The sequence below is a fragment of the Dendronephthya gigantea genome, unplaced genomic scaffold (genome assembly GCF_004324835.1).
Source record: "Dendronephthya gigantea isolate DGI-Jeju-01 unplaced genomic scaffold, DenGig_1.0 000093F, whole genome shotgun sequence".
NCBI classification, from domain to species: Eukaryota; Metazoa; Cnidaria; class Anthozoa; order Malacalcyonacea; family Nephtheidae; genus Dendronephthya; species Dendronephthya gigantea.
In genome coordinates, this window is record NW_021163103.1 from 188,825 (window position 1) to 210,735 (window position 21,911).

The 21,911-nt window shown below is 36.4% G+C and overlaps 5 protein-coding genes across 8 annotated transcripts; 4 read left to right on the forward strand and 1 right to left on the reverse strand.

Moving 5' to 3' along the window:
- Nucleotides 1-696: 696 nt before the first annotated feature.
- LOC114533622 (trans-L-3-hydroxyproline dehydratase-like) lies at nucleotides 697-2,483 on the forward strand. Its single transcript, XM_028555189.1, has 3 exons — nucleotides 697-1,061; nucleotides 1,573-2,015; nucleotides 2,221-2,483. The coding sequence occupies exons 1-3, from the start codon at nucleotides 707-709 to the stop codon at nucleotides 2,479-2,481; spliced, it is 1,059 nt and encodes a 352-aa protein (XP_028410990.1). The 5' UTR covers nucleotides 697-706; the 3' UTR covers nucleotides 2,482-2,483.
- Nucleotides 2,484-2,533: 50 nt separating this feature from the next.
- Nucleotides 2,534-3,682, reverse strand: LOC114533623 (NF-kappa-B inhibitor-like protein 1). Its single transcript, XM_028555190.1, has one exon. It carries the CDS (start codon nucleotides 3,618-3,620, stop codon nucleotides 2,568-2,570), a length of 1,053 nt encoding a protein of 350 aa, XP_028410991.1. The 5' UTR covers nucleotides 3,621-3,682; the 3' UTR covers nucleotides 2,534-2,567.
- A 40-nt stretch (nucleotides 3,683-3,722) lies between these two features.
- On the forward strand, nucleotides 3,723-8,248 carry LOC114533620 (1-acyl-sn-glycerol-3-phosphate acyltransferase-like). Of its 4 annotated transcripts, XM_028555188.1 has the most exons (7): nucleotides 3,723-4,057; nucleotides 4,426-4,642; nucleotides 4,951-5,256; nucleotides 5,441-7,030; nucleotides 7,253-7,348; nucleotides 7,417-7,489; nucleotides 7,566-8,248. In XM_028555188.1, the coding sequence occupies exons 4-7, from the start codon at nucleotides 6,515-6,517 to the stop codon at nucleotides 7,679-7,681; spliced, it is 801 nt and encodes a 266-aa protein (XP_028410989.1). In that variant the 5' UTR covers nucleotides 3,723-4,057; nucleotides 4,426-4,642; nucleotides 4,951-5,256; nucleotides 5,441-6,514; the 3' UTR covers nucleotides 7,682-8,248. The 4 variants fall into 4 exon arrangements, with proteins under 4 accessions (XP_028410989.1, XP_028410986.1, XP_028410987.1 ...); XM_028555185.1 differs by lacking the exons at nucleotides 7,253-7,348; nucleotides 7,417-7,489; nucleotides 7,566-8,248 and having other exon boundaries at nucleotides 3,734-4,057; nucleotides 5,441-6,472; XM_028555186.1 differs by lacking the exons at nucleotides 7,253-7,348; nucleotides 7,417-7,489; nucleotides 7,566-8,248 and having other exon boundaries at nucleotides 3,734-4,057; nucleotides 4,432-4,642; nucleotides 5,441-6,472.
- A 4,341-nt stretch (nucleotides 8,249-12,589) lies between these two features.
- Nucleotides 12,590-17,790, forward strand: LOC114533610 (protein ABHD16A-like). Its single transcript, XM_028555170.1, has 20 exons — nucleotides 12,590-12,767; nucleotides 13,156-13,212; nucleotides 13,295-13,361; nucleotides 13,571-13,657; nucleotides 13,815-13,903; nucleotides 13,993-14,162; nucleotides 14,289-14,362; nucleotides 14,443-14,483; nucleotides 14,560-14,658; nucleotides 14,798-14,861; nucleotides 15,004-15,165; nucleotides 15,255-15,307; nucleotides 15,404-15,467; nucleotides 15,770-15,833; nucleotides 16,074-16,130; nucleotides 16,219-16,278; nucleotides 16,436-16,512; nucleotides 16,631-16,729; nucleotides 16,907-16,953; nucleotides 17,124-17,790. Exons 1-20 carry the CDS (start codon nucleotides 12,699-12,701, stop codon nucleotides 17,205-17,207), a joined length of 1,584 nt encoding a protein of 527 aa, XP_028410971.1. The 5' UTR covers nucleotides 12,590-12,698; the 3' UTR covers nucleotides 17,208-17,790.
- Nucleotides 17,791-19,953: 2,163 nt separating this feature from the next.
- Nucleotides 19,954-21,911, forward strand: LOC114533619 (acyl-coenzyme A thioesterase 11-like). The gene has a single exon (XM_028555184.1). It carries the CDS (start codon nucleotides 19,958-19,960, stop codon nucleotides 21,632-21,634), a length of 1,677 nt encoding a protein of 558 aa, XP_028410985.1. The 5' UTR covers nucleotides 19,954-19,957; the 3' UTR covers nucleotides 21,635-21,911.

The window sequence follows — 21,911 nt, forward strand, 5'->3', positions numbered from 1 at the left end:
CGCCTATGTCTAGTTTCGCATATGTGTAAAAGTTGATTAGACTTCTAGGCGCTGTTACACTGATGCAACTTCCCTTACAACTTGCAATGCAATTCTACTCCTGAGGCATCTAAAGTTGTCAAATACGAACATTTCTTACGATCTGCTAACGTTTTCATAGCATTTCCATGACTCTTTACAAATTAAAATTCCTCAAAAGTATAATTTCATTGCAATACAAGTTGCAAAGAAAATTGCATATTAAATGTGACAGCGTTGTCACGTTCCTCAGCCCGGCTCACTTCGCGTCTCTCTCTTGAAGTTGATCCAGTGACTGGGTTTTAAATGCAAGACGTAAAGAAACCGAAAGTTTTAATTTTAAAATAATACAGACGTGCTATTGGCTTGCTACCTTTGCTACCCAATAAGTGCTCTGACCAATTGAAAACAACCTTTTTCAAGCTGCTACACTACTGGTTTAGTAGGTGTCTTCAGTGACTTCCCTTGAAGCACCCTGCAGCATAGACGCCAAATGCTGTCAATTACTACAAGTTGTTGTAGAGAAAGCAAAAAGATTTTAAATGTTTGCTGATTTGAAATATTTTTGCTTTTTTTGAAGAATTGCTTTGTACATTGGTAACGTTTACTTTACAATAGCAATAAAAAGCTCATAACATATATTGGGTGTGATTGGGCCACCTATGCCGCAACCTCTTTCAAGATCTGGATGGCAGGCGAAGCAAAGCGACCTAAGATGGAAATTTCTAAGAATGGAAACCTTGAAATCACAACCGTAGAAATGCATACTGGCGGTGAATCACTGCGTATTATTACTTCGGGATACCCACAGATTAAAGGTGAAACCATTTTGGCAAAACGAAGATACGTGGCGGAAAATTTTGATAACATTCGCAAGCTATTAATGGGGGAGCCACGAGGACATTCGGAGATGTATGGAGCACTGTTGGTCACCCCTGATAATAAGAAAGCAGATCTAGCTGTGTTGTTTATGCATAATGGTGGTTATAGTGTGATGTGTGGTCATGCTGTTATTGCATTAGGGCGATATGCTGTTGATTCAGGTAAAATTTACGCTCTTTTTTATAATAGGTAATTTGATAAGATTGGCCCAATAGACCTCTTCTGTAATTACGTCACAACGTTTTAATATCACAACGTTTTAATAAATTTAGAACCACCTTAAATGAAATGGATTTCAAGTTTTACTCTCACGAGCCACGTGCAAAGATGCAAAACATCCTTCTTCAATACACGCATGAAAAATATTTTTTATTTTGACCAATAAATGTGGAAATATGCCTTAACACGAGAAGAGGCTGAGGGGCCAAAACCGCGAGCCTCGTCCCCGCATTATGGCTTATTTCCATACATCAAAATAAAAAAAAAATTTTTCATGCACAGGGTGTAAAAGGATGTTGTTTAAAACAATAATGCTGAGACATAATTACCGAAAAGGCCTATTGCCAGGTATGGGAACACGGCTGGAACAAGGGCATAAGAACTGAGACTATGTCTTTGCCTGGAAGAGTTAATATTTATTAGTTCAAGTCACTAAAATGTTTATGATTTTAGGGTTAGTAAAGGTAGACCCGGCAGGAACCAGCAATGTTGAAGTGAACATACAATGTCCTTGTGGCTTAGTTAAAGCAATGGTTGAAGTAACAAATGGTATATCTGGCAAAGTAAAATTCACTAGCGTACCAGCATTTGCATTTGCTCTTGATATTAAACTATCAACTAAATCATTTGGTGAAGTGAGTGTTGATATTGGTTATGGTGGAACATTTTACGCCCTTGTCTCAGACAAGGAGTTGGGTTTGGATATCCAAAACTCAAGTCATTCTGAATTGGTGGTTGCAGGAAAGGAGATGCTCCAGATTTGTCGTGAAAGAATAAAGGTCAGTCATCCAGAGGAAGATGATCTTGCATTCATGTACGGTGTTATAATTACGGATGGAAAAGATCAGTTTTCAGATGAACCTTCACGCAATGTTTGTTTCTTTGGTGATGGTCAGGTAAGAGTAGTTAATTGGTGGGGATATGTTAGGATATGGCAATATTATTGGAATATATTAGGATAATGCAGTATGCTAGAAAAAGGTTAGGATAAAGGAGTATGCATATATGGTTTGATGTAATTGAAAGAGTCTAATGCAAATTATTGATTGCTAATTTCATGCTCATTTGACCAGGATTTCAGTCTTTATTGCATATTTTTAGATTGACCGCAGCCCCACTGGTTCAGGTGTGACTGCCCGTATTGCAGTGCAGTATCATAAACAACAAATTTCTCTCAACCAATCCCGAGAGTTTGTGAGTATTGTTGGATCAAAGTTCACAGGCAGCCCAATTCAGGAAACAAAATGTGGTAACTTTCCTGCAGTGTTAGTTGAAGTTGGAGGTTTTGCTAATTTTTGTGGTAAAGCTACATTTACGTTGGAGAAAAATGACCCATTTCAAGAAGGCTTTCTGATAAATTAAACCTTTTAGTGAAATCGTTTTAGAATTTAGAATAATTGTTTACAGCCCTTGTCTATATAAATCAAGCTAATTAGCTTTATCACAATTTATTTCATTGAACTAATCATAAAGTTAATTCCTTGAGAGATTTGCTTAACTAAATCCAAAATCTGTTCTTTGTCAACGTCCTTTAAGCGATGTCCACATCTCTGTGAAAACTTATCAGGATGCCACCTCACTCTTTGTACTTTCAAATAACTAATATCCTCACCAGCCCACTGAGATAGTTTATCAACAATATCTGCGGCACTTCCAGCACACGGCCAGGGGATTGCTTGAAAAGTTAGTTCATCCTTTGCACCACATTCAAACACATCAAGACAATTCTGTTCATACTTTGATTTTTCTCTTTTAATTCTCTTTAGTTTCACTATATCGATATACTCCTTATGTTCTTTTGCAAGCTTTTCAGTTAAGGATTCATCAACTGTAAAGTCTTTTTGCTTTTGGCTCCTTGAATTTGTAACTAAAACCTTTTGATGTTTTGTTCTATATTCACGTCTGATTCTATCGGCCCATTCATTATAACTTTCGCTTTGTTCTTCAGATAATGAATCATAAGTGTCCTGTTTGAAGTAGAAATCCTCACACGTTTCTTCAAAAGCCAATTTTTCATACCACTCCTGTTCCTGTCTTTGAGTGCTGAATTTCTCATTTTCCTCTTGTATCCAATTTTTGTCAGATAATTCATCCTTGTCCGACAACTCTCTCTTTAAAGCCTTTTTTAATCTGTGCAACATTTCATTTGGAGTTTCCCCAATTTTATTGGCTAAATTCATAACCCGTTTGGATTTTTTCTTTAAAGGCAAAACTAAATTTAAGAACACTGTCTCATTGTTGTATTCTAAGGCGTATTTTAAGGCTATATGCATGGGAGTATTCCCCTCGTTATCGATCATGCAAGGATCAGCTCCGTAACGTAGTAAAAATCTAGTCATTTTGCATTCTCCCAAATAGCAGGATAAGTGCAGCACTCCTCTGTTTTCGGAGTCACGAATTTCGTTTAAATTCACTTTGCTCCTCTTCAAAAAACTTCGCAATTTGGATATGCTTCCTCTCTTTATGTATTTAAGAACTTTTTTGGCCTCGGAATGACTCATTTTAGTGCGAAATGTGCACGAAATAAGTATGTTCTCACGTTTTCTTCTCGGCCATATTTGTTTTTTTGAAAGTTATATTTTATTGCCTTGAAATTACCATAATTAATTGGATACAATGGAAGCATATTGCTTAGAAATTGTTTTCTATAAATCTTACTAAATGTCGTCAGTATTTTGTAAGTCTATTCTTCAAAGAAATTCGGTTTTAATCGAGTGTTTTCAAGTATTACAAACGCAGTGAATAGTCAGAACCATTATTTTCAAAACGTTTTATTTTTATCCGAAGATGTTGCGAAGAGACGCAAGACCTTCTGAGCGATCCAATAAGCAGGTTATTAGTGATGTAATCATGTATTTGTTTTGTGTTTTTTGTGAGATAAGTAACGTCAGATTTTAAAACAAATCTTTGGAAAAGAGATACATTTGCTTGTCACAATGTAAGTTAGTTCCGTCATTTTTCACATAATAATTCGAATACTGACTTTTTGCCAAGTGTAAGAAGGGATTAGGATTGACTATTACAAAGGTTTTGTCCATATAGAATGTACTCATTTTATGCACTCGTACTGACGTACCTCCAGCTTCATGTTCTTCATTTAGTTTGATAGCGGACAAACGTTTAGATAGCAAGTTAGTATTGAAATATGTAGCACTGGTCATAGAAATAAAAAGTTAACGGAAGGACTATAATCACTATACATATGTGTATAAGAAATTTTACAGTTTTAACATAACGACAAAGATTTATTTTATGGGTTGGAGATGGCACTGATTACCGTGATGGATTAATTATATGTTGTTTTAGAAAATGACTACACATATTTGATCAAGGAATCATGGCTGTGTTGGAACAGAATGTCAGAACACTGATACCAAGTTTGCTTCAATCAACAGCAAGTGCATACACTACATTAGGAAACAGTATTCTTGCTCTTGGTCAACTACAGAAAGTTTCTGAGTTATTAGAAACTGTCATTTGTAGCTTGAAGGCTGAACATGGGAAATATGATGATTTACTTAAGGTAATATACCATACTTATCTTAATTATACACCTTCTGTAATCAGGGACAAATACTGCAATTTCATTGGTTAAGAGGAGTGCGATTAATCACTTTGAAATCGCACCCTTTCATGAGCTGTAATTTCCCCCTTCTCTTAGTCTGTAATTGCCCCCCTCTGACTCTAGCATTCAGGATTCAAAATATGAAGCTTGAAGCTAAAAGGGGAAAGGTCTATTGAAGCATGGGTTCATTTTTACATGTCCTAGCTGTGTGAATAGACAAATCAATCCATCAAGACTTGATTAGTTAACCAATTATATACTACTAGGTGTTATCAGCACTTGCAGCTCAATACAAAAAGCTTGATGTTGAAACTAAATCTCATATAAGAACAGTCAAAGAACAAGCACAGATAAACAGCAAAATTATTGATGAAGCAAAGAAACAACTGTTAAAGGGAAACAACATTGCAAAATATTTCACAGAGATTGAGCAAACCGTAAAGGACTCTCAAGTCAGTTCAGAGGAATTGAGGAGCAAATATGATGTTGTTATTTATAAAGTAAAAGATTGTTGCGCTCAAGCAAAGGCTGGCTATGAAAGAAATGAAAACAAGGCTGATTTAGCTGAAAAGGTAAAAAATTGTTTGCTCATGATGGATATGAACTAATTAAATTATCAGAAAGGTTGATGATGTATGCATTTAGGCACAATCTTTAGTGTGTCAGGTTTTTTAGTCATTTACCAAATTTGTGATTCAATCAGTTTCCTCATAGATATACAATATATCATGTCAAAATCTGTTTTTTATCCCCAAGGGTGCTAATGTTGGTCTTCTTGGAGGAATGGGTGTTGGTGGAACATTTGCTGCTTTTCAAGTTGCCACAAAAGCCCTGTGTGTGTTTGGTGTGCCAGGTGCAATAGCAGGGGGAGCCTTAGGCCTGATTGGTGGCTGTATGATTGGTGGTATGGCAGGAGGACTTCCATTTGCCACTGCTGAAGCTTTGTTCAGAAAATATGCAGAAAAGTTTAAAATATTGGATGAAACTCTGAGCCAAATTGATCAGATATTGTTGGAGAATTTTGAAGTTTTGACAGAAATCTGTCGACTTTTAGGCAAGTTGAAAGAAGCAACCTTAAATTGTCCCTCTATTGATGGGATGAAACCTGGGATGAGACCACAAGATACAAATGAACCCAAACATAATCATTCATGTGATGAAGCAGTTAGCTCCGGGGAAGCCTACGCCGTAAACTCATGTGATGATAACACAAACATTGATTTTTTGATCAGACTTAAGTTTGACACTTTTAAACAGGCATCCCAAGAATTAGAGAAAAATTGTGATTATTTGTTAGATGATATGCCATTGAAGACACTTGGTTTGCTGTCACTCGAGGAAAAAGAAGCAGAGAAGAAAAAGTTGAAGTAGAAATTCTAATCAATTTGATTTTTTGATATACGAAATAACAATATAATGATATCAGTTTCATATATACCAAAGGTAGTCATATCACATCTAAATCCTTGAAATATAAAGAATAGGATTAAGGTTAGGATTAAGTCTTAGATTAGGTTAACCATTGATTTTTAGGGTGAACCTAAATCTGATCTCCATGTCAGGCATCGCCTGTCAGAAGGACACAAGTTAAGAATACACAGATAGAAACATATTGTTGTCAGAAACTTGTTCGTAGCTTCCGTCACATCCGAGGGGCATTCATGATGAGCAGCTGAGCTCATCACTCATCAGTCTCATCTTTCGTTCCTGAGCCCGCGATATCTATGTGTTGATTTTCAAAAATGTTTTATTCTAATTGGTTTCTAATTAGTATATTCTAAAAAATTATATTCTAATTGTTTACATTCTATTCTAACTATCGTAAACAAGATGGCCGATCACGGGATGTGGTTTCTACCCTGTTGTTATTCTTCTTTATGGATTTATATCATATCGTTTTTCTTCTTAGCGTACATTTCGTCAACGTTTCGTTTTTATATAAAATGTTTATTTCTACTACTTTATTATATTATATTGATCGTAATCGTTATATTTCTATTTTTACTGTGGTCGCCGAGGTCAAATAACAATTTCCACAAAGTAAGCAATCTTTTGAAATGGACAGAATGGATTTGGGGAATTCAGTACAATGTAAAAGGATTGGAAAATTATAAAGACGGTTCAAATTATATTATTGTATCAAATCATCAAAGCTCATTTGACATGAATGTTGTGAGCAATTTTATTCCACCCAAAACAACATTTTTGGCCAAAAAAGATGTGTTGTATGTACCGTTCATTGGAATGTTCGTTTGGCTTTGTGGTGTGTTTTTAATCGATCGAAATAATCATGGTAAAGCTATCAATACTATGAAGAAGGCCGCAGATCAAATTAAGAAAGACAAGGTACTTTGATATTTTAACTCATCAACTCTACCTTGCATCATTCACCACGACCACGCTCAATCGCTCATATGTTGTTATTATTTATAGGTTTTTATTATATAAGCTCCAGTGTCGTTCAAAGTGACTGAAACATTTTGCAGAGTGTTAGACTAGTATGACATAGACCAGTATGAGATGCTTGTAAAACTAATTTTTTTTCTTAACAAATCACCTTGATTTCAGTTCAATTTGTGGATATTTCCTGAGGGTACAAGACACATGGGCAACAAGTTGCTTCCATTCAAAAAAGGTGCCTTCCATTTAGCCCAACAGACCCAGGTAAAACATTGAATTGAATAAGTTGTATTCGAGCTTACTGGTACAATGCAATTATTTTTTTTTTCTAGCTTCCCATTCTACCTGTGGTGATCTCAAATTATGAAAATATAGTTAACTTTAGTAGAAGAAAGTTCAATACAGGTATACACAAGATTTAATGAAATATTTCTCTATTCATTCAATTCATAAATGAATTGCTTTTACCTTTCTACCATAGGCACAATAGAAATAACAATCCTACCTGAAGTCCCGACAGAAGGCCTGGAATCAAATGATGTAGAAAATTTAACCAATAAAGTTTATTTGATGATGAGTAAAGAATATGAGAAATGAATTGGTATGGTATTCAATATTAGTAGTAATCTCATAGGCTGCTCAACGGCAAATAGTTAAAAATACAATACTTTTTAGTAATTATTCTTATTGATTAGAATGCAACATTGTGTAAATTATACTTACACATCATGATAAACATAGGCTTACAGGCCAGGTGTGACAGCTGCATCCCTTTGAATCTATGAAAGTTGGAGTGAATAATCCTTGAATCATACTAAAAGTTAAGGCATTTTTTTCAAAAAATAGTGATAAGTCTAGTAATTTTTGTCTGTGCCTCCTGTATGCCTATGATGATAAGAAATTTTAAAATGGGGATTAAATTTTTATCAGCAATTTTATGCCAAAAGTAATTGGTAAGATATTTAAAGTCTCTACTGCACCAGTGCACAACATCACTGTGGAGAAACACCGTAAATTTAAGGATGATCAAATATTTTTGAACTTCAACAATAATATATTTATACCAAGTGAACATAATATACATAACGTAATTCTTGACTTGCATACCTAAATATTGTTTTATGTTAGATAATAGCAAATAAATTTGAAACACAAAAAAGCGACCCTTGGCCTAGCATGAATCTAGAAGAGCCAAAACTTCATTGAAAGAACTTTGAATGTTTGTCTTTTCTTCTATTAAACTTCCATGAACTAACAGTTCATGTAAGTAGAAAAAATCTCGTTCATGTTCTTCACTTTTGTTACGCTGGTAGTTTTCAAGTTGTTTGACATGCTCTTTTAACTTCAACTTTTCTGCTTTGGTCATGATATCTGGGATGTTCTTAATGACCTTGGAAAAGAAATTTGGTAATGCTGACAAATACAAATCTGGCATAAGAGTAACCTCGGTTCCCTGGTCACAATCAGATTCTTTCAGTACTGCTTTAATAACATCTTTGATGAAAACCTCAACATCCAACAATTGTGTATGATGAAGAAATAATGAGTACAGTCTCATGGTAAAGCCTAAGCTCCATAGAGAGTTCACGTCTTTACATTCACGGAGCATGATAACATTCCACGGATCTTCAATCAAATCTTGAGCGTTTGCCTTTAAGGAGAACAATGCTTCCAAACATTTCAGAGCAGTCAACTTGATAGACATGTTCACATGGAGCAGCGAATTCTGGAGGTAGGCTAGAACCATTCTCAAATGAACCATAGCTATCTTTCTCAAAGGTCTGCTATCCACTGCATTGATCTCCCCGTCCTGCATTCCAAAGTCACATGGTGCAGACTCTTGGAAGAGTAGAATCACATTTGCATCGAGAAACCTGGCAGTTCCCGAACACCGCAACACACTCTCCCAGAAAACATTTGCAGCAAATTGAAGCAAGGGGCATGAATTATGACACAGCATAGGTAAAACTGCCTCGATTTTTACCCGTACCCAATTCGTCGTGGAAATGCCAAAAGAGCTCTGCAAATGGAGTAGATGACCGATGGACACCATGACTGCAGCGATGATTGCGCTCCGTTGGGCACGCTCGATTTCTGTGGCCTCGTGAAATGACTGTATAGCTTTCTCAAGAAAACTTTTGTACTCTTGATGGTTAAGCAGGAAAGAGAGGACTTTGTCTGAACCATGTTGAGTGTCCAGGATTATACACGCATGTAGAAAATTTAGGCATTTCACACAAAGCATAGATAATGTCGCGTGGTAGGTAAGAAAATTGACGACGTGGTACACCAGCTTGACATAGTCGTCGTCAAGTGCTTCTGTTACACAAGTTGTCACCATCATACACATTAGCTTTAAAATACTTTCCATGCTTTGCTTCTGTAAAGGTTCAACTGCAAGATTAAGAAATACTTTTTGTAAAGCTTCCTTTAGTCCTGGAAGAACTTGCCTTATGGCCCCAACTTTACAGTTTTGTAGCACGTGTTGAATTACTTTAAGGAGGACATCTTGGGCGTGTACATCAGATGTATTTATATCCGACACCAACATGAATAATGTTCTGGGATTGTTATTTACCATATTTATCCAAAGGGATATCTCTTTGTCAGTGATAGCCGTTTCACATCCTTGATGAATAAACCACAGCTTGATAATTTCCTTTCGTAGATTGGTGTCGATGCCTTCAAATACCACTGCCCATTCAAGCAGCGCAAAATCATGAAAATACAAGGCAGTTAAGTTTTCTATATTTTCAAGAAGTCCTTTAGCAAGAATTCGTTGTGCATTGAGACAAAGTGGTGAACTGTCTGATTCCATACACCCTCGACGAAGTTCTGTGATATAAAGTCGGGTGTAACAACGTGAAGCAACTATCGAACTGTCACAGTAATATGAAGGGTTAAGTACCACGTATGTACTTAAAGCATGGAGTAATTGAGCTCTTGAAATTAGACGGTCACCATTGTTGTAGGCTGTTTGGAAAAGGATTTGAATGCATTCTTGGGTGTTTTTAAGTGTCTCATCTTGCGAGTTATTCTGTTTTAAGACTTGCACAATTTCCTGAGGGGTCCCGGTTATTCTAGGAAGAGAAGAACTTAATAAATCCCTTGTGTATTCTTGCCTTTCGTCTGGAAGGAGATAGAGACAAATTGTTGTCAGAAACTCGTTTGTAGCTTCCGCCACATCTGAGGATCCATTCCGAAGATGTGCTTTTACTTCTAACGCAATTCGGATAAAACAAGAGGACGCAAACTTCTTGGCCATATCATGTTTTGCGTTTTTTGAACATGTCTGCAGAAGCTTATTTAGAACAATGAAGAACGTTTTTGGAACTGCCGTATCGTAAAGAGGTCGTAGATTTGAAATAATATTAGGAATACAGATTTGATCGCATAGCTTCAGGATGGTGTTAAAGAACTCTTCCAGCTCCTGCATGACGGATTCTTCTGTAGATGCCAGTAAGACCTCAATAGATGGTGGTTTACTTCTTTCACATAAGATCAAGTCCAAACATTTATTCACCACTTCCATTATTGCTGCAATCATGGAAGACTTCAGACCTAAAGAGATCAGAAAAAACGGTTGAATGAAATTATCCTTCCTTCTTTTCTTCTCATTTCCGTGCAGTCAAGATATAGCTACTAACCTTTATTTTCAACACGGCTCCAGTGTTCAGAACTGTTGCAAACCTTATCTAGTTGTCTGACAACCAATTCTACCAATCCACTAAACACGCCGTACGGAACATCGCTTTCAAAATGTCGTCTATCCAAGACCACACCCAAACAACAAGTCGCTTGCAGAAAGACATTATCGTCACAAACAGAAAGCGCAAGTCTGATAACCTCCAAACATTTCCTGAACGTATCCTGACTGGAAATCAACACTAACTCTTGAGGGCAGTTTTCAAATATCTTTCTTAAGAGTACAAACCCTTGTCTTAGAATCCTGATACTTTTGTTACCAGTTGCTACATGCAGAACCGAAAGCACGGAGTCAAAGCCATAAACCACGTGTCCTTTTGTGTACATCTGTTTACAATCCAAGCATCTGGAGACATTTTGTAAGCCAAGGGAAAGTAATGTGTCGCTTTTGGAATTGAAAACTTCAAAGACAAACCCTGGTAGATCAGAACTGATGATACTTTCATCAAATGCTATCAAATTGTTGAGACAACCAACTGCAAGAGTTTGCACGAGTTCGACAGTTGACAGAAACGCTTTCTTTAAACTTGTAATCATTTTCTCCATGTTGGAGCTGATTGCTTTGGTGGTACTACTCAAGTTTTCTCCTGTAGTCAGGGTTTGTAGCAAGGCGATAGAGTTAATTTGGAGCTCTTTTGCAGTTGCTGTGGTTAGGACTTCACAACACTCACGAAAAACCAAATGCGTGATCTCAAATGATATTCCAGAACAGCATTCTGGATGACGGTAAAAATGTGTCAGAATAAAGAAAAGTGCGCTTCTTGTGTCTTCATCAGGGTAGGAAGTCCACTTTCCCAGATAACTTACAAAATTGCTGCGATTTCTTATTAAATTTCCAGTTAAAGTTGGAATATTCTGAACGAGTTTTCCTAAAAGGTTTAACTGAGGCAAAACCTTCCTAACATTCTCCGTCACGACTAGCTTTGATGTGAGCTTCTCCAATACTTTTTCTACAAACAAATCTGATTTTAATCCACAGCAAAGTTGACAAATAATTTCAGCAACTGTAGTGTATTGCGTTACTTTATTGTCCTCATATTCCATCAGTTTCCAAAGGCATTTCAATAAATGCAATAAGACGTTCTCACTCGTATTCAAAAGGGCCAACACAGTTCCGTTTGAAGCAAGTTTTAACAATTCGTGAAGACTTTTTGTTTTTCTTATGAAAGGTTCATTTTTATCGTCGATGATTTCCACTAAACAAGCAAAACAAACCAGTGTGTATTGGCTGCCTTTTTGTAACCACTGTTCAGCATGACTTGAATGATTTGAAGTAAAGAACGATAAGCATCCACTGTTTATCGAGGTGGCCATTTTCAACTGAAAAATATTTCTAGGCCATCATCATCCACAAAAAATATTTTCGAATCCTTGGTTATGCACGATGTATCCAGGAGTTTTACAGCAAATTTATTGGCAACTTTTTTCCTAAAATCACAGGTGAAATAAAAACCCGATAATTAATAGATTTCTGTAGAATAAAGCAAGAACTCCCCGCAAATTGGGTTTATTTTTATTATTAAAATTGCAAAAAAATTTGAACCTTTGAGTTTGACGCTAGTCAACTTCCCGCGAAAATATCTTTTTGTAACTGAACCGCAATAATATTGTTGGAGTCTTAATCCTTTATTATACATTTCTATCCATTTTAACACTTCAACTTACCAGAAACTGTAGAATTTTAGATAATTTTTCTCTCAAAAAAACTACAAAAAATATCAAAACTTTTTTATCTGACAACGAGGAGCCCGCAATTTTATATCCGCGGACTTTCGTGCATGTCATAGTCTAGCGCTTTTTCTTTCATTTTTGTTTGTATTTTAGTTTTTTTTGTTTTAATATATTTGCTGGTTGAAACTCCTATTTCTTGTCTTGTAAAGATTTAATAAACGCCGTGGGTAATTTAAGAATGAGTGAAGCGTTTCGTTGTGTGTTCGGTCCTCGCTTGTGTAGAATTTACACCGATAATGGACGGCAGGTGAATTATTTTAATAATCAAATTATTTGCAAAATTTGAAGAAAAGAAAAGTGTACAGTGTTAGAGTGTAGTGTAGTGGACTCGTGTTAAAGTGTGGGAGGAGAAATTGAAAGAAAGGATAACAGCAAAAAAAAGTGTGGGAAGAGGATTTGTGCCACCAAACTGTGAAAATTATATACGTCTGTTTCTTTTAAAAGAATTAAGTTACTATGATACTATCTTATTAAGTTAAACAACAAACATTATGAAACATATAACTGCTGTATTTCTGCAATGGTCTTAGACGTTTTGCAGATTAAAATAATACCTGTGTGTTGCTATCCAGGTTGTGGATATGATTATTATGTGAATGGCCAAGTTTAATTAGATACATTCTGTTATAATTTAGCACCAATTATACCAGCCGAGTATGCCAGAAAGAGTTGGTGACAAAATCATTAATGTGGTAAATACGCATCATTAGATATTATTTATATTTATTAGTGATGAATTAATATTCTTAAGTAATTATTCTGCTTTTTTTCTAGGCTTCCTATATGTATTCCTTGTCTTTTGTGGCTTCTCCAATCATAGGATATTTCATGATCAAAAGAGGTTTAGTATACATATAACATTGAGGTTCACATTTGACTTCCACTATTGTGCATGCTCTAATCAAGAAACATAAACCAATCAAATGTGAAAAATCTATCAGATTACCTAATCACTAGTGTAATTAATTTAGGTGAAGAATGTGAGGATGGGTGGTGAGAGTCAACTCTAAACTTACAGTAGTTATATACTTCCCTTCTTTTTTCCTGCAGGTTTTTTTACAATGTCTGGTATTTTTAGTCTTGCTCATTTTGGAATGACTTGTTTTTTTATTTTGGCTGGGTCATATTGCATAAGAGGTACATATTTCCTTTTTCCCTACTATTCATGATACAATATTTATACCAATTAATCAACCACTGTACCATATTGATCGAATTTTGTATACTGTTTGAACAGACACTCTCATATATATCCCATATATCGAGAATTTATGCCAAATTTGAATATGTATAGGCTATGGACGTCTTACAAACATTCAATACAGGAAATTTATGAAAGTATTAATGGAAGTACAAAAGCCTAACCACCAACACACTGCACGGGTAAGATACCTCCCTGCTTATACATAGTTGTCTGTTCCACAAAGTTTCATTAGAAGGAAGGTACTTGAAACAACATATTTTTTCAACAGCAAAATCTAGCACAATATGATTTCCAGTTCAGTTCATGGCCAATTGATTTTTACTGGAATGAGTCTGAAGATAGTTTGGATAGAAAGAAATTTGCCAAAATATATGATAGAACCAAGTCATCCACCAGTTTCATAGGACGTGCTCTTTCATTTCCTGGTAGAATTGCAAGGTATGATGGGGTTATCAGAGTCTAGTTAAGTGAGCTACTATCAATTGTTAGGCTACTTGTTAATCTAAAGTGTGTATTATTTATTATTAGACTACCTTTGCTACAGCATTTTCTTGATTGTTTTAGATATATTGTAGCTCATTATTTTGCTCGACCATTGATGTATCCAGGATCAGTGAGACTGTTACAAAATATAATGAGTGAGTTGTTTTGAATATTTCTTGGTTATATTATTTAAATACCATTAGGATTTCAACAATGCATACTTCCTTATTTGAAGGTCAAGCATTAAATGATGGCCGCTCCAGCTTAGTAGCCAAGGTACATCATGACTTTGAGATATTCAAGTTGTTTTCTTTGAAGCTGGCCAGTGGAATTGAAATTTATTTTCCTTCAGGATGGTTGGAGAGCAAAATTACAAGCAAGAGATAATAATGAAATAGACACAATGTTTATTGATAGGAGAACATCAGATAATGAAAATGGACAAATTTTGGTAAAAAGCTCAGCATAATTATTCCTTATTGTATTTCTGACCAGCATTCTGTAATACATATTCCATAATTCATCATGGAGAAATTGTCAAGTGACCATCCAGTTACATGCACGTATAGATCTGTAATCATCTTGTGTAGGTCATAGGATGTGAAGGAAATGCAGCATTTTATGAAGTTGGAACAATTCATACACCTCTAAATGGTATAAATGAAACATTATACTGACTACTAACTTGCCTAAGTTAGACGAAGGATTTAGAAACGTCGACATAAATTCTTACCAACTATACAACGCAACGTATTAAGAAAAGAAACATGGCTAACGTTCTTTCTCAATTTTTCAGCTGGTTATTCTGTTCTGGGCTGGAATCATCCAGGATTTGCTGGCAGCAGTGGTTTACCTTACCCTGATGCAGAACAGAACGCTATCGACGTCGTCATAAAATACGCGATGGACAGACTTGGTTTTCCCATTGAAAATATTGTCCTATTCTCGTGGTCAATAGGTACTGTGTATGAGTACACAAAGTTATGTGATGTTCATACGTTTTAAGGTGGTAGAGAAATCTTTGTTACAGAGAATTTTACTTTCCAGGTGGTTACAGTGCTACATGGGCAGCAATGATGTACCCAGATATCAGAGGCTTGGTTAGTAATAATACATTTTACTACTGTATGTATGTACATCATAGTGAGAATAGGAGAGAATCAGGGTGATCCTGATTCGTGTTTTTATTCTTCCAGATTCTGGATGCTACCTTTGATACCATAACGCCTTTGGCTGTCGAAAGAATGCCTGAAATAATGTGTAAGATAAATTTAAGCCGCGATTATACGTTACATCTGATAACGAATTGCAAGATTACTTTAAGCCCCGATTACGTTACACCTGATAACGAATTCTAAGATTTAAGCCCCGATTAGGTTTTATTGGATTACGGATTATTGGAGCGGGCTGTAAAACCAATAGGCAATAAGAATTTGCTGCTAACCATTTCATCTTATCGAAAACGAAGCTCTCGAAATTATTAACAAATTCGTTGTAGTGTATTCAGGAGACTTGTTTTGTAGAATTATTCGACATTCAAATAGTATCATAATTTATTTCAGCATCATTCACAGAGGAGGTCGTCAACGACTATTTTCCGTTGTTTAATCATGAACATTTGACCAGGTAAATAATGAAAGTAGAAATTGATGGGGTCTTTATGGTACGATACATGTAGTCGTTGAACACTGCTAGAGTTAGTAAAAGTCGTAAATTTGGTCTAATCAAACGCGCACCTGCAATCTCTTGTTGTTATGAATGTAAGGTACGTATACAACAACTGTTCCTTGGGAAACGAAGCTCAGACATCATACATACCCGCTGTATTTCTGACAAATATCGACGGTCACTCAATCTGTTTTCTAGATACTCCGGACCTGTCCTTCTGTATAGACGAACAAAGGACGAAATGATTAGTGTTAAGTACGTTTGCCAGAAATTACGATTCTCCTAAAATATGTAAGAATTCTAACTGAATTAAGTTTATTTAATAGCATTTTCCCTTATCTAGTGCCAATGATATCACTACAAATCGTGGCAATTATTTATTAATAGAGTTGCTGAAGTCCAGGTTATTGAAGCATTGCATTACTAAAGCTTACAATTAAATAATTTTGTAGTAGAGAAAACGGTGTTTCCAAGGGTAGACTGATGGCTTTCATTATTCAAGAGAAGGCCTTTAGACTCTAGCTTTCAGATTGTAAAGTAATTTTTTTTATTTACTTCAGATATCCTAATCTCGAATCCACATTTGCGCTTCAAAACCTTAGAATATACCTGGCTGCTGAAGACACATTGAATAAAGGTAGACAGTAGACGTAATAATTTCGTTCCAAACCATTGAAAAATAGTTCCTGTATTAGCGGTGTGATTTTGTTCAACTGATAACAAGCCTGCCATGTGCAATTCTTCAATATTTTTAGAAGCATTCAAAAAAACACTCGACGTAGATGATGATAAATGTAAGAATTTGCTTCGAAAACATCAGGAAGAAAATGGAAGACATTTCCCTTGTGAAATAGGTAAAGTTTAGATTTTTAAATTTTAAAATTTAGTAGAGCTTTGCCGTATATACGATTCCCCCATGCAGGGGCTTGTTAGTAAAAAGGTGATAGAGTACTTGGATATACCACTGTATACCTGAACCACTATAGAAACAGTCGTAACTACACAAACTATAAACGCTTAAATTACCCCAGGGAATGATTTTGAAGACATTGACAAGGCGAAAATGTTGATCTACTTGGTACGTTTATACATATGGATATAATATCATATATAAACTAAATTATCAATGTATTCCGAAAGTACGACGTCAGTATGCAACCTATTCACAAAATGTGTCACTCTTTTGATCATTGCTTTTTTTCCGGCCTTCATGGCATGTATAATTTCTCAAATGTTTGTGTTATTTAGGTTTCTCAGTATCTTATTGACATTGAAACAACCCATTGTACTGCTCTACCTGCGAAAAAATTCCGAGTTCCACAGATTGTTTAATAATAACAATCTGCTTGTGTAGAAAATATGCAACTCCATAATATTACAAGCTGAAACATGCTCAAATTATAAGAAAAAGTGGCTAATTTTACCTGTAAGAATCAGCCAATGCACATTATAAATTGTTCTAGTTACTATACTATCATGCACGCTATTACTGGCTTATCTCTTCTCACAAGTTGCTGAAAATTTTAGAAAAAACTTCTATCGTTTTTTTGCGGGTTTGACGATTTATTCTTGATATCGATGTTTAAAAAATTGTAGTAATATGTAGGCCTATAGCGCTTTTATAACCAATTCAGTTAAACACATATATGTTAAAAAAAATTGTTTAAAAAATTAGAATAAAAAATTAAGTGATTCAGACGATAGTTAATGCATAAAAAATATTTGAAACATAAAACAGGCAATTGTTGAAAGAGCTTAATCTTCTTTCGTAATAATCTTTAGCAAGAGAAGCATGTAACAATATACGCCGTTTTCTCAAAATATGGGGACTTGTGACGTAAATTAAAACTATATATTAAAGTGTTGTTACTAGTCTTGTATATGACGTCACATTTCGTAGGATAATCATGCGCCTGCGCAGATCTGTTAACGTCACTCTTCATAATGCTCATATTAAATACTTCTTAAAAGTTTTCTGACTAACGTTTTCTGACTTCCAATCATCAAACGCACGTCATTGAATTCAACGATATGGTTCCACTATATTCATGCAAACCTTTCCCGTCTGCAACCAGCTAGCGCCCTGACAAAGGCAGGGGATCTATCTACTGTCCCTTGTTTATTAAATGTTTTCTTTATTTACGTCTACGCGCAAGCTAGGCTACTGTTTATAAATTATAAGCCAGGCTTTACGGAATGAAACTGGCTTTAATTGATACACCTGCGCCCCGTTCACACTATAGTCTATTAGTCTATACCGGATCCTCGCGGTCACGACATCAAAGTTAGCCTTATCAGAGCGAGTTTACTCCGAGAAGTATGTCAGCATGATTGCTTTAACATGATCTGAAGAATGATAAAGTTTGTTGAGAAAGATACCGTAAAACAATTTTTTGAAACAAAATTTCGTGACCATGTGAATCCGGTATGGTTACACCCGTGGTTGCCCTTGACCCTCGTCACGTCATGCGCACACCAGAGCTATGACTTTGTGTTTAGCCAAATGTCAGCTGTGCCCAATGGCGTAAGGAGATAAATTCTTGAGCAGGTTTTGTCATTCGTGCCACGTATGGTAAAGATCAAACATGTTTGATAGTTTCTGCCTCGCGTGCCAAAATCTTATCGTATGCGGTGAACGGAAGTTATCTCCTATCAACCTTCTGTGTGCGGTGAACGGAAGCTATCTGCAATCTGCTGTCTATTATTTTCCGCTCACAAAGGATTTTGGGTTCCGCGACAATCTTCAATATCATTTGATACGCTGCTAAATATAAGTGAAGAGAAACCAATCGTGTGTTGCTTTATAATCAATCAGTTTCTTTATGTTTACAGCGTCTATTGTTCAATGTTCATTGTGTCACAAGTAGAAATAATTGACTTGATCACAGTATCTTCTGTGGTAATTCAGCCTGGTGTTTGAGGTCCGTTGTTTGTCCCAGTTCTTCAGTATATGTCACAGACAGTCAGACACTCTGGTGATGTATTGTGATTGTAACTATTCAGTTGACAGGTAAACAGGACAAGAAAATTCATTCAAAATAACAACGTCAACGAACTTCATGATTTCGCTGCTAAGTAAGGCTGTGTGCCCTGGAGCGTCGTTTTCGAGCGTTTTTAAAATCGTTGTTGTCTATTTGATTGTTTAGACGCCCTGTCCACATGATCCAAGGAAAAATTTGTTTAATATGTTAAATTAGCTTCAACTTTCATTGTAAATTGACGGTGTTTGAAACCGTTTTGGCATGAAAACAAAAATGAAAAAGATCGAAAACGTTGCCGGGTGCACATTGCCTAGTAGAAAAATTTAGTTTGACGGGTTTTTCTTCAACCGCAAACCGCGGTTGTCAGTTGAAATTTTGCCGTTTGCCGTTTGCGGTTCATGTTTTCAATCGCTGGAGGTGTATTTTCACGTAGCTCATTTACCTCAGTGTTTTGTCATTGCAATAGTGTGTCGTGAGTATAAACACTCCTAGTAGACATATTGGATATCCAAATCTTCTTTGTGGTAATTTTCTAGCCTGTTTTCAATGAGTTTACCGATTTTCGTTAAGAAAGCGGCTAGCAGCCTAGCACTATTCAATAACACCATTGGCAATATGGGGATTATGGCGGTTTACCATGATATCGTAGGTCGATAGTCCATTATTAAGAGGGGGGTTCTTTTGAACTCAGTTTTCCAGGCGACATTTGATTTTCAAAAAATTGAGCCATTATATAGAAATAGATAGCAGCGATTTAACAGCGAAACTGTTTACTGGTAACTGGATGCCAATTTTGAATCGTTCTAACATAAGGTATAGGTAAATAACTGCTAACTAAATGTTAAATTTGAAACAACGGCAGCGTCAAACCGTTAACGTGAAACCGCAGTTTGCGGCTTGCCGTAAATGTCTAACTAAAACTCTCTATTAAATAGCTGAGACCGTGGTTATTGTTGACGTTCGTCGGTCAACAATCAACCGGATATTGTTGTTGTGTTACTTGTGTATATATCAGACAGAAACTCAAAATCTCAAATTATTCTTTCACTTGGCGCGATATAGGATTTAGGTTAATTTCAAGAACTTCAATCACTGTTCATAATGTCTGCTGAATATAGAAACCCAAGTGAAGTCGAGTTAAACAAAATTATATCTTCAGAAAATGTACAGCAACGTAACCAAGCGTTGCTCGCAGGCGACCTTCTTAAAGCCATGGACATAACTGCATGTCTGGCTGCAGAGAAACACGCTAAACTTCCTTGTGTTACCCTGATGATGGATGATCTCGTTGTGAACGAGAACTTGTTGCAAGGGCAAGTTCTGAATGTCAAAGCTAAGCTAACCAGAGCGTTTGGTTCAAGTATGGAAGTCGTGGTCGAAGCGTCGCTTGAAGATATGTTCAAACATGATCGAATCGAGATTTGCAAAGCTTATTTCGTATTCGTGGCAATTGCGAAAGTTGGAAAAGCGAGGCTAACACATTTAGATCCTGTAACGATGGAGGAACGTCTGGAGTACGCGTTAGCTTACGAGAGAAGAAAATTGCGGTTTACAGCCGATAAAGCAGCCAGGGAGAAATCAGCGAACAAAGCTAACACTCCAGACAGTTCAGTCGTTACTTCAGCCCCCAGTCAAACCACCAACTCCCAAGTGGCTATGAGTGAGACAGCCGTTGAAAGCTTTGAGCTGGTACTGCCTAGCCAGGCTAACCACCATCAAACCACGTTTGGTGGCCAGATCATGGCATGGTTAGTTTCAACATGTACCATTGCTGCCAGTAGACTCTGCCAGACACGACCAACAATTATTGAAGTGAATGGTGTTCATTTTATAAAGAAATCAAGTGTTGGTGAAAGATTGGTATTCAAGGCGATGGTGAATAAAACTTTTGATGATAATTCTTTCGAAGTCGGGTGTAGAGTAGAGTCGATTACCCTGGAGGGAAAAACTGCCCATGTCAATAGCGCGTATCTCACATTCGCAGTGTTTGATCAGCACCAAAAACGTCAGCAGGTGCCCGTTGTCGTGGCAACGACAGCTGTACAGGTGACAAGACAATCCAATGCAGAAACGCGTCGCAGTGGAAAGATCCAGAAAGAAAAGATTCTTGGTACTATTGGTCCAGCCTTGTCCGTACCCTGGACGAAAGAGCTTGGCGATGTGTTAGCTTTTCACAATGTTTCCGCTTTCAAGAAATTGTGCCATGTGGACACATGGAAACAAATTTCCCAAGACAATGGATGCGTCTTGCTCACATGCAAGCAGGATGATTTGACCTGTGTCAAAGTGGAAGCATATATTTCGAAACCAGCCGTGGATGTTTTTCAGGCCATACAGCTAAGCACCAGAGCATTATGGGATCCTATCATTGCTCAGTCAGAAGTTGTGCTTAAAGTTGATGATGACGACAGCATTGTTCATATTGTCATGACGACCGGCGATGACACTCCGGCAGAGAAAACCCCCTCAAAACCGAGTGATCTCTTGCTCCTGGAATCTACTCGTCCTTCTGCAGTGGAAAAAGAAGGCCACCTGGTTGCATACCGCTCAGTCACGATGAAGTCATATCCTGTATCTGAAAACTACGAGCGAAGGGAGAATTTAACATCAGGCTTCATGATTAGCCAATCTCAGAGTATCGATCCTAACCAGTCAACAGTAATTTACATCAATCAAGTAACCAATCAGGTTGCAGAATTCTTGTTTAAGGATCTGAAAGGTGGCTCGAAAATGTACGCCAAACGTATTCAGAAACTGCGCGAATTCTTGAAGTGTTAGTAAAAGAACAATCAATTTTTGGAACAATATTTATATCAATGGGACAGTTTGAAACAATATTTTAGTTTGCTATCATAAAAAAACATTTAGGTTAAAAGAAACTGTAGTCTGTAGCGCACGCGCGAATGCATTAAGTTAAGTGTAGGAAGATAATTCTAGTAAATATTACAAGCAGGATTATTATAGGGCTATTCTTTGAATGTTTTTCTTTAAATGTGTTTTGTAATCATTAATAGGATGCAGCTTTAACATTTGGTGATTTCAACAAAATATAATC

Excerpts from the sequence above, each read along its gene's own strand:
- LOC114533622 (XM_028555189.1), top strand. The coding sequence starts at position 707 with ATGGCAGGCGAAGCAAAGCGACCTAAGATGGAAATTTCTAAGAATGGA. Across the intron at positions 1,062-1,572 it reads GCGATATGCTGTTGATTCAG|GGTTAGTAAAGGTAGACCCG; the intron begins GTAAAATTTACG and ends TTATGATTTTAG. Across the intron at positions 2,016-2,220 it reads GTTTCTTTGGTGATGGTCAG|ATTGACCGCAGCCCCACTGG; the intron begins GTAAGAGTAGTT and ends GCATATTTTTAG.
- LOC114533623 (XM_028555190.1), bottom strand. The coding sequence starts at position 3,620 with ATGAGTCATTCCGAGGCCAAAAAAGTTCTTAAATACATAAAGAGAGGA.
- LOC114533620 (XM_028555185.1), top strand. The coding sequence starts at position 4,457 with ATGGCTGTGTTGGAACAGAATGTCAGAACACTGATACCAAGTTTGCTT. Across the intron at positions 4,643-4,950 it reads AATATGATGATTTACTTAAG|GTGTTATCAGCACTTGCAGC; the intron begins GTAATATACCAT and ends ATATACTACTAG. Across the intron at positions 5,257-5,440 it reads AGGCTGATTTAGCTGAAAAG|GGTGCTAATGTTGGTCTTCT; the intron begins GTAAAAAATTGT and ends TTTATCCCCAAG.
- LOC114533610 (XM_028555170.1), top strand. The coding sequence starts at position 12,699 with ATGAGTGAAGCGTTTCGTTGTGTGTTCGGTCCTCGCTTGTGTAGAATT. Across the intron at positions 13,658-13,814 it reads TGGGTCATATTGCATAAGAG|GCTATGGACGTCTTACAAAC; the intron begins GTACATATTTCC and ends GAATATGTATAG. Across the intron at positions 14,659-14,797 it reads ATGAAAATGGACAAATTTTG|GTCATAGGATGTGAAGGAAA; the intron begins GTAAAAAGCTCA and ends CATCTTGTGTAG.
- LOC114533619 (XM_028555184.1), top strand. The coding sequence starts at position 19,958 with ATGTCTGCTGAATATAGAAACCCAAGTGAAGTCGAGTTAAACAAAATT.